The 10,597-nt window shown below is 40.5% G+C and overlaps 1 protein-coding gene across 1 annotated transcript; it reads right to left on the reverse strand.

Annotated features, from left to right (window-relative positions):
• Nucleotides 1–4,219: 4,219 nt before the first annotated feature.
• LOC149819634 (uncharacterized) lies at nucleotides 4,220–10,040 on the reverse strand. Its single transcript, XM_089983082.1, has 2 exons — nucleotides 5,809–10,040; nucleotides 4,220–5,721 (listed from the first exon to the last, which is right to left on the reverse strand). Exons 1-2 carry the CDS (start codon nucleotides 9,439–9,441, stop codon nucleotides 4,609–4,611), a joined length of 4,746 nt encoding a protein of 1,581 aa, XP_089839208.1. The 5' UTR covers nucleotides 9,442–10,040; the 3' UTR covers nucleotides 4,220–4,608.
• Between the last annotated feature and the right edge of the window lie 557 nt (nucleotides 10,041–10,597).

The following is a 10,597-nucleotide window of genomic DNA, read 5'->3' on the forward strand; positions in this document are numbered from 1 at the left end:
ACATATTCGGCGAAGGCCTAATGATGCTCCAATTAGAAGGTTGGAGAAATGGGAAAATATATTAGTTAAAAGAGGTTGGGGTAGGCCTAGGAAGACTTGGATGAAAATGATAGAAAATGATATGAATGCTTTGAACCTCATCGAGGACATGGCATTGGATAGAAATGATTGGAGGAAAAGGATTCATGTGGAAGACCCAAAATGAATTTCTTTTTTGGTTCATATCGTTGACCCCAATTGAAGGCGTAGTTGTTGTTGTTGTTGTATTTATATTTAGAAAAATTGATAATACTTTTAAAATAGTATGACTTTATTAGAATTTATTGCCTGTTCAACATATCATGATAAATCAAAATATTTTTCAAAATATCGCATCTGGGCTTTGACCTAGATAGGGGTGACTGTCTAGCTTTACTTGATCTAGGTTTGGATGCAAGAAATAGTGTGAATGTTTATCAGATTAACATGTGGGAACAGCATATGCTTGACTAATTGCATTTGCAAGGGAAAGTATTTGATACCCTCGTTGGTAAGAAACCCTTTAGTTGGAGTGAATGTTTTCAACGTAGTAGAAAATGGAATATTGTATCTTTCTTTTTTTTGACATAAAACTATGGTTTTTTTTTTTTATAATTAAAAAATCAGTACGTTGTAAGCAATTAATTTTCTACCCCAAAAAAAAATCCAACATACACGTCCGAGAAATATGATGTAGGGTTCAAATGTGCAAAAATAAAATAAATAAAATAGTTTTCCACCAGGCGGTTCCCTACCCATGATGACGAGGGTAGCAAACCTTACCCTTATTTGCAAGGGCTTACCAAATTCAACTGTATGAATTTGGGTTTGTCAATTAACAAACACAAATCCATTCCATACTATAGATATTTCTTTACCGGGAAGTGAGTTGGGTGGACCTAGATTCCCTAACCGAACCGGCATAGCTAGCTGGGTTTGGACCCATAAACAATTGTTGGATCTGTCATCGGGATTCCTACTCATATGGAACGGACAAGTAAAGGGCATCAAAGAAGGGGTCAGGTCCAAGTTAGACCTGAACAACGTGCAACTCAGATGCCACCCACTGGGCCACAACTTAAAGTATTTTTCAGTTTTAAATCTGGAAACGTTTACTCAAATACAGGTACTGGTCAATTCGGACCCGTTTGCATTAGGGCTGTCAAATGGTCGGGTTTACCTGGACCCGACCCGTACCAAACCTTATAAGAAGACTCGATTAAGACCTGGGTCTGGACCCGAAGGTCCGATTAATATATTGAGCCGGGTATAGTTTATGAAATTTTAGACCAGACCCGAGTTCCTATTAAGACCCACAAATTTTTAATGTAAAAATGATAAAAAAAAATTATTATTTTACCAGTTATGGCCTGGGTCGGGTTCATGTAGTTCTTATTGGGTCCGTGTATAGTTTCTCTTATGGTGGATCCGATTATACCCGAGTCTGGACCCAATAATTGGGGTCAGGTCTGGTTCCACCTGGATCCAAACTAAACCCCACCCATTGACATCCCTAGTTTGCATGCCCGTCCATAGGCACAATGTTATCAGTGCCGATACCCATCGTATCAGCAGAAAATCGATACGATTCAGGGTGAATCGGTTATTTTTTAATAAATGCAAAAGATATTAAAAATAAATTTTTACTATTATTTTAATAGTTTTAACATGTGTCACGTTAGTTTTTTTATTATTTTTGAGATCGGTGGCCAAACGATTCAGGGCCGATATCCATACTGACAACATTTAGTGGGCGTAGTGGAACAGAGGCTTCAAATTTTGTCAATTCATGAAAACTGAGGATTTGGAAGTAGATTTTTTGGCTGATAGCTAGCTTTTTATGTAAAATTTATTTCTAAAATATAGTTAGATTTTCATGTAAAGCTTTTTCCCAATTGTTGTCATGAGAGGAAGCTTCTTCTCTTCCCTAATGTTGTCAATAAACAGGCTAGAATGCAAAAATGTGAGCTTCCATGATAAGTGTGCTACAGTGCACAAGTGAATCTCTAGTAACATGTTACAAACTGTCACAGAAATACTACATTTTTAAAACCACCTAAGGGGGGTTAGGCCTGTCAACTAAGAGTTGATCCGAACCCGTCCATATAACTAATAATTGGGTTAGGCTTTTGTCAGGTCACGAAAATACAATCCCAAAATCTGGACCAGCATAATTTAAAAAAATTATATATATATATATATATATATATATATATATATATATATATATATATATATATATATATATATATAGTGGATGCCCAATCGTCTAGCGAAAATCAAACGACGTGGGCATGTTTGATTTATTAGAATAGGATATTTTAGCGATGGTCTCTGACCGCCGCTAAATGTCTACACAGAAAATAAGATTTAGTGTCAGTCAAAGACCGCAGCTAAATCCCTTATATCATATGAATGCGCGATTTGTGCACTTCCGATGTAACATAGAGTTCGACGTTACGCCCCAGTGTTGTGAGAGGCGTACGCCTCAGTACCTGAAGTGTACGCCTCAGAGGCGAGGCGCACGCTCAAGGTACTGAGGCGTTGCTGTGATGCGCCCCTCATCAACCTCCGACCAGTTGTGACCACCGACCACCGGAGTTGCTGTGCTGCAGCTGCTGCTCAGTCTTCTCCGACCACCGGACGACCGGCATATCCCTCGCTTCCGTACCAGCTGGGCGGGTGGACCTTCTCTTACTGCCTCCCCTCCCACCGCTTCACTTCCATTCCAGTTGTGAGAGGCGTACGCCTCAGAGGCGAAGTGCAGGCTCAACGCCTCGCTTCGCCTCATCGCATTTAACAACCTTGTTACGCCCTACTCTCTCTGGTTGCCTATGACCTCTCTCTCTCTCTCTCTCTCTCTCTATCTATCTATATATATATATATATAGAGAGAGAGAAGGGGGGGTTTCGAGTTGTTTTTTCCAAATCTGACTGCACAGATGCGTTCAGCATGATCAATTTGCTAGAAAACAATACTTGGATTGTGATTTTTTGATAAAAAATATATTTTTTTAAGCCTCAAATATTTATGATATTTATACAAATTTTACAACATCGATTTTCAAACCTTATAAAAACCTACATAGAATGATGCAATGATTTATTCTTATAAAAACAAACACGTGGAACGCATCTGTATGGTCAGATTAGAGAAAAACATGAAAATAACCATTCAAAAGCCCCGTAGGCATCGGTAAGTATGGATAGGCGTGGGCAGCTACTCTCTACTTTATATATGAGAAGGGAGTGGCTAACTAGGGGAGCTTATCACAAATGGAGGGTTTTCCAAGTTTTTTTTTCTCACATATGACCATACAAATGTGTTTGGCATATTTGATTTGCTAGGAGAGGACTCTTGGATCATGTTTTTTCGATAAAAAACATATAATACTCGGGTTGGGTCTGGGTCGACCCAAACATTATTCGGGACCTCACTTTCCATAGCCATGCCAGGGAATTCATATTTGGGTCAGGTTGGGTACTCAATACAAACCAAACCCCTTGATAGCCCTAGGGTCCCATGGGGAGGGAGGGGGATTCATGAACTCATTTTGACAGGAAAGCTATTTTTTTGCATTTATTATGTGGGTCTCACTATGTATTTCTTATAGACATGTTTGTTTCACCTTTTGCAGGAAAAAGGCCTTATTTCCTATGAAAGAGAGCCCCTTTCATTGGAAAGGGTATGAAACAAACGCCCCCCTAAATGTTCCTAGCGATAATCTTCCTCTTACCACCTTGATCAACAGCAAAAGCAGTCATCTAACCACAAAGGCCGCTTGAAATGATATCATGAGAAATACAGTGGCGTTTTTGGTGTTTATCGTCTTACAAGAGCTTCAAGGCTATCATAACATGTAGCCTGTTAGTGCATAGGCAAATGGAAGTATAATGATAAGGGTGTGCACCAATGGAAGTATAATGATAAGTAATGGTATCTGAATGTGGATGCTAGATATTTTGAGTTCTCTCCATTTGATGAATTAGCCTTGTACAGAATATTGCAAAGCATTGACATCCAACACGAGTTTGATTTATTGGAGAGCAACACAGATCCATACACGACAACCGACATCGCCCAAAAAGGAGAGAGAGAGAGAGAGAGAGCACTCATCAATCCTTGATTGCATTACAGGCAAGAAACCAAACTATACATCGTGAAAAATGACCGACAGAGAGAATTAAAAAAAATCAGCCAAACGCTTTCCCTCTTGCAAGGAATAAAAAAAATATCACCATCACAAAGTACACAGTAAAGCTCATGCTACTCAAAAGATACATGATGCCCAGAAAACAACTGCCACTACCAAAAAATCCTAAACACTCATATTAGACTTCCATGCAACCATGAAATCTAGAAACTATATAAAAACCTTAAAGTCCAATTATACAACCAATAATTCTCAATTCACCTCTCAATCTGAATCACTCTTACTAGAACTAGAGCTGGAGCTAGATGATTTCTTATGTTTTGATTTCTTGACCTTTGACATTATGCTCACTTCATTTGAATCATCTATCCTTTGGCTGTCTTCAGTCATTGAATTGTCTGGGTTTATTTCAGAACTATGGCAGGTTTCCGCTTTATTAACTCAGATCAGATTCATCCATCTCTTTGAGCGAATGAACTTCAACAACAGCAGGTTGGAGATTTGTTTCAACCGGTTCAGGATCAGATATCTCAGCATCAGAGTGTGCTTGTTTCTCTTGGTTTTCAATAGGTTCACTAAGAGTGGGTTCTCCAGGATCCTGTTTGCTAAATGGCTTCAATACCAAGTCAATATCCTCAATAGTTCTTGCTTCAAGAACTTCCAGTGCTCCATGATTATCAGGCAAATCCAGAAACTGTTGGACATCAGCATGAGAACCACGGTTTTCACAATCTCCTCCGGAAAGCTGCTTCAACAGTGACTCTATGTCATCAAGAGATCTGGCTTCATCAACTTCCGGTTCTGATAGATCATACCGCACTTCCAAATGCTCTCCTGCAGACCCACCTTCATAATCCATTTCATGTTCAACCAAATGATGAGTGTTTGGTTTGCTAGCCTCTCCTTCGCAGAACTGTTTCAAAGCAAGATTAATGTCCTCCACTGATTTTGCTTCGAGAAGCAACATCTGTGTCAAGGAACTTGTTTCATCAGCTTCTTTAGATTCTTCACCGAAACGCATTTCCAATTTCTTCTCTGGCTTCTGCCCAGAAAGCATCTTTTCTGCAACTCCAAAATCACCAATTGTATCCAATTCTGACAGCAAGTCTTCATCAATATCTTTGATGAATTCAACCTCCCCTTCTCCCATGACCCAGACATCATGGTCAGCACCCAGGTGCCCATGGGAAATCCCAGTAGCATCTAGCTGATTCATCTCATCATGCACAATTGAAGAATCTAATGTAGTCTCTCGAACCCTTGATGTTTCCATGTATTCTTCCTCTGCAATACATTGTTCAGTTGCATCTGACGATGACACATGGATATGATTTGGTGATTTGTCATCAAATACACTTTGCTTTATTTTATAATTGTCATGTTCCATGTCAGCTGAGATTGCTGATTCTGGAAGTTCCACAGGCTCCAGTAGATGTGAACCCGTTAATGCAGTAATAGAAGCAGAAGAGTGATCCACAGAAACAGCATCATCAGTAGATAACTGCACATAATACTTGTATACATTTCCAGCCTCATAGGACTCTATCACCTGCAAATCAGGACATCTGAATTATTTCATGCTTTGAAAATCTTCTAGAAGATCAATAGAACACAAACACGTGTTTAAGGAACTGACCTTAAATGCTCCTTGATTATCAACAGAGGTCAGACAAAGAGATGATTCATCTTCTTTCATATGCACTACATCTGATGCTAATATAGTTTGATCATCAAGCGGTGAAGAGCCATCTGACATAGAAATGACAGCAAAATCTGATTTCTCCTCAACATCGGAGGAATGAGCATCAACATGGACAAAATCTTCATCATCCTTGGTAAGTAATGGCTGACATAATTCAGAAGTATGAGCAACCCCTGAATATTTGACAGAGAATGATGGGATTGTTTGGATCTCATCAACATTATGACCTGCATCTTCCAAAATAAGCAGCCCTTCTGTTGTTAGTGGTACCCATGCAGGTGAATCAGAAATATGCAGAATTGCCTCCATCTCCGTTGCTGGCTTTTCTAGTACAGAAGAATCTGATTCTATTTGAATTGCCTGAATGTTCTGATCTTGAACTGCTGGTAAGCCAACTTGTATCACATCAACTTCTTTAACTACTGGGGCTTCCAGTGACCTCAACTCCATCTCCTCTACCTCAGACAAGCTTGATGATGCCTTCAATGAACACTCCTCTCTTGAATGGGCCTCTTCATTAGCTTCAGCTTCTTTCAGTTCCAGTCGCCCTTCTCCATAGTGAGAATGATTATTTTCATCAGACTGGCCTTGCGCATTTGCAACCAATACAGACACAGCATCTGGCAAAGAATCTTTAATATCCAAGACATTTTCTGAACCAGCCATGGAAGGCATGCACACTGCTTCACCTTCTTCGTCAACAATCTCTTTTCCATACTTGTGCACAATGTGCTCCTCGACCTCCATGCTAGAAAAATCCAATCCTGAGGTTTCCATGCGAGTCTCAGAGTGTACCGAAGGATACCGGAAAATTCCTTTACCCATAAACAGCTCTGCTTCAGCAACAGGAGCCAGGTCAGATTGAGATTTTTCGAGTGCAGAAAGGCTGGAACAAAAAACTGGAACTCCAACCCGGCTATCATCATCCAAGGACTCTGGTTGCACAATGTCAGTATGACCTGATGAAGAACCACTCCATAATGACCTCAGTTTATCATTTCCTTTGTCAACATTCTCCACAGGCTTTGTTGCATTGCCTTCTGATGACCTCGAGGCACTTGAATCATCAAGATTTTCTTCAAGAACATCTGATCCTGCATGATGTTTACTTGAAGACTCATCAAGAGGAAGCACATCATGCTCAGATGAACCTGCAGTTGCATGCTCCATATGAACATTCTTTGCCTGAAGCTCTTCAGATGACAGTGGCACATCTGATTCCTCTCTTTTATGTGTATCCAAACCACCATCTAAATGTGAAACATATGAGCTTGATCCTATCATGTAGTGAAAAGTTTCAGTTTCCTGGAGGTTTGCCTCCATGATTTCTGAAGCAGCCAATTCAATATCATGAACAACCCCCACCTCACAATTCCTCTGTTCTTGCCTAACCTCCACGTGGCCCACTTCTTCTTCTGAATGGGTTTCTGGTGATGATGGATTATCCTGAGCTGGTTGAACAGAACCACAGGTTGCTGGATGAACAGATTCAACTTCATTAGGTTTATGATGCAGCCTATCACAACCTTCCTGAAGCTCAGAAGAATCTGATTGAGTCTGTAACAAGCAGCTTATGTTAAACTCTGCACTTTCATTCTGAATATTGGCAAACTTCTTTTCTTCCAACTGATGCTTATCGCAAGTACCAAGATGCTGGATATTTACATCAACTGCTTCAACAACATGGCCGTGAAAAGACGATATCAAAGAATTGAAGCCGTCATTATCAATTTGTTGTTTCTGGGTTTCAGCATGACTGATGTCAACAGGTGGATTAACATGAAAAAATCCCCCAAAACCTGTAACAGAATTTATGGCTGACATGTTATGAACAGAACCCGTGTTGGCATCAATCTTCTCTTGATCAATACCTCCCAAATGCGATGCTCCCAGCAGATGACTTTCATTTGTATACAATCCCTTCTGATGAACTTCCATGAATTCTCCAAGGCTTGAAGTGTCACGCATAAGCATCTCATCCACATCAGCATGTTCATATGGAAAATCAAAAGGATTTTGTTTTGCTGATGGGGTTGAGGGTGCCCTAGCTGATGCAGGCACTGATAATGCTACCATTTCTTCCTCTCCATCACAGGGTAGATCAAAAGGGTTTCGTTTGATAGGAGCAATGGTTGGGGCTTGAAGCTGAACAGGTTCCATAACTGTATTGAATGGAGAATCATCAGTATCCAATAGTGAGATCTTCTCGTCCGATTGTAGGTCTATAAGATCCTTCTCCTCCTCAATCTTTTGGTTCCAACTAGCATGTCGCTTTGCCATCAGATTCTCCAACCATTGATTCCTCTCCAATTCAGAACTGCCAAGATCCATGACAATATTTGCATCATCCTCAGTCCAAATGACCCCCGTTATTTCCTCTTGTCCTTGCTTTCCTTCCAGAACCTTGCCACCTACCTTCTCCACCTCAATACTATCACTATCATCGCCATCATTGTTGGCATCATCAGAAACATGTTTTTCAGAAGATTCATCAGAATTTCCATCAGATACTTCAATGGAAGCAAGCTGAGGGGCTACATAATCCAACAGAGAGTGAAGTTCATCAAGAATGGGCATTACATCAGCCATAGAAGTATCGGGAGAAGAACTCTCAGCATGCTCTGAGCTAGAGTCAGACAAATGGTCATGATGCATCCAAGGCGATACCAAGGAGGAAGCAAGGGCTTCCGAAACATGGGAATCTGGAATTTTCCTCTGATCTTCAAAATCCTCAACGTAATGTTGAATCTCATTATCATGATCCTCCTGAATCTTCTTCTCCTCTTTGGCCATTTCTAGATCATTCATTACAAAGCAAGCAGTTCTTTTACTGTTTGAACGACAATAAAGTTTGCCCTTGTTTGCTGAATCCTCTTGGCTTTCACCAAATATTGAGTCTTCAACCATTTTATTACCATGAATGTCTCTCTCCAAATGGCCTGTACCCAACTCTAGTTCTTCCCTTCCTTTAATATGTCTAGGAGTAAAGAACACATCAGCCTCGCTCGTAGCGCCTCCAGGCACAAATTTCTCCACTTTCTGTCTCTCCACAAGGATGCTAATCCCACTCTTCTTCGCTTCTTCAGCTTCGCAAGATGGCAAGGGCTCCCCACTTTTGATTTTTCCTCCATCATCACCCAAGTTTCTATCCTTGATTTCCAATTCTTCAATGGTCTGGATCGCATTTCCTTCCTTGTCAAGTAGGAGAGCCTCTACCTCAAAATTCTCATCTTTCTCAATAACAACACGATCAACACTACCACCAACTTTAAGAGAAGAGATCACTTCGGCCCCCTCTTCTTTCTCTTCTTCAATGATGTTGGGAATATGTGGTTGCCCAAAACTCAGAAGCAATCCAAGAAGAACGGAGGTGCATATGATCACCGGCGAATTCGAAAGCAGGAAAAAGAACACAACAGGGGAAGATCTATACAACCACACAAAGAAAACGACCATGCCCACAACAAAGGGGTATTCAAGCACAGCTCTATAACACATCCTACTGAAAAAAAACAGACCTTCCTTAGCGTGGAAACCAATCTTCTTGCAATCAATATCCAACTTCATCTTTTTTGCTATTTTCCCACAATCTGATACCCCCCTAGATGAATAAAAGTAAACAATCCCAACAAAGGCTAATCCAAGGAACTATTTACAGACTTCAAATATCAGAAACCAGACAGTTATGGATTTCAAATACCAGGAATCAACAGACACTCACAAAAAATAAATGATGGGGTGACTCCTAAATAAGAGAGGGAGGAACCAACAAGAAAAAGAATGAGAAGAAAAACAGGTCGGAGTAAAAAAATTAGCTTCTTTTCTTTATGGGTGTATCAAACAATCACAGATATGATGACATTAACTGCAACAGGAGGAAGAGATGGACTTACTTGGATTGAAGAGGCTGGTTTCTGGTGACCTCTCTTTTTCTTGGTCTCTCTGTGCGTTCTTTTTTCTTTCTTTTTTGGTTTTTGAACATCAGAGATGATCATAGGAGACGGTGGGAGTGTTTTTGTTAACACAAAGAAAGGCACGAATGGACAGCTCTTATGTAGGGGCCAGCCATGATCAGTGCCTTCCATTTTCCATCACCTTGACTCCTTTGGCTTCGTGGCCTCAAAATCAATATTCATCTCTGTCCTCCCACTTATAGCCTCAACATTGCTTATAATGGCATTGCTATCCTCTTCCTAACGAAGCTCTTGTTTACCAGCAGGGTCATTGCACGCCACCTTGTATTGGGGACGTTGCAAGTTCAAAACCCAATGGTACGTTGTAACTGGTGGGGGTCTGCCTATCACCTGCTTGCCTATTGAAAAAAAGAAAAGAAAAAGCTCTCTTGTTCTTGCGGATCCACGACCACACGGTCCACACCCAAGCGCTATGATGCAGCTCATGATTCGGGGCGTTTCAGTAACTTTGTCACATTAGAAAGAAAAAAAGAAAAAGAAAAAAAGAGTTGTACTTGTACGTAGTTTTCTAGAAAGATAGATAGGCAACATTCTCCGTATCTTCTCGGGCAGTCGTGCTGGTTTCCCTCACAGATCGCCGATTTTTTCACCGGAGAAATGGGTTGCCGTCAGAAAGAACTCTGTGGGCCCTCACACTCTCACCTTTCGAGCTGGGATGGGGTCCCACGAGCCATTCTGGAAAAGTAATACTATCATTATGATATTCATATTAGTCTTAATGATCTGCATTTACTTTAAGTCTTTAACAA

The sequence above is a fragment of the Nuphar pumila genome, chromosome 12 (genome assembly GCF_984573655.1).
Source record: "Nuphar pumila chromosome 12, dmNupPumi1.hap1.1, whole genome shotgun sequence".
NCBI lineage: Eukaryota > Viridiplantae > Streptophyta > Magnoliopsida > Nymphaeales > Nymphaeaceae > Nuphar > Nuphar pumila.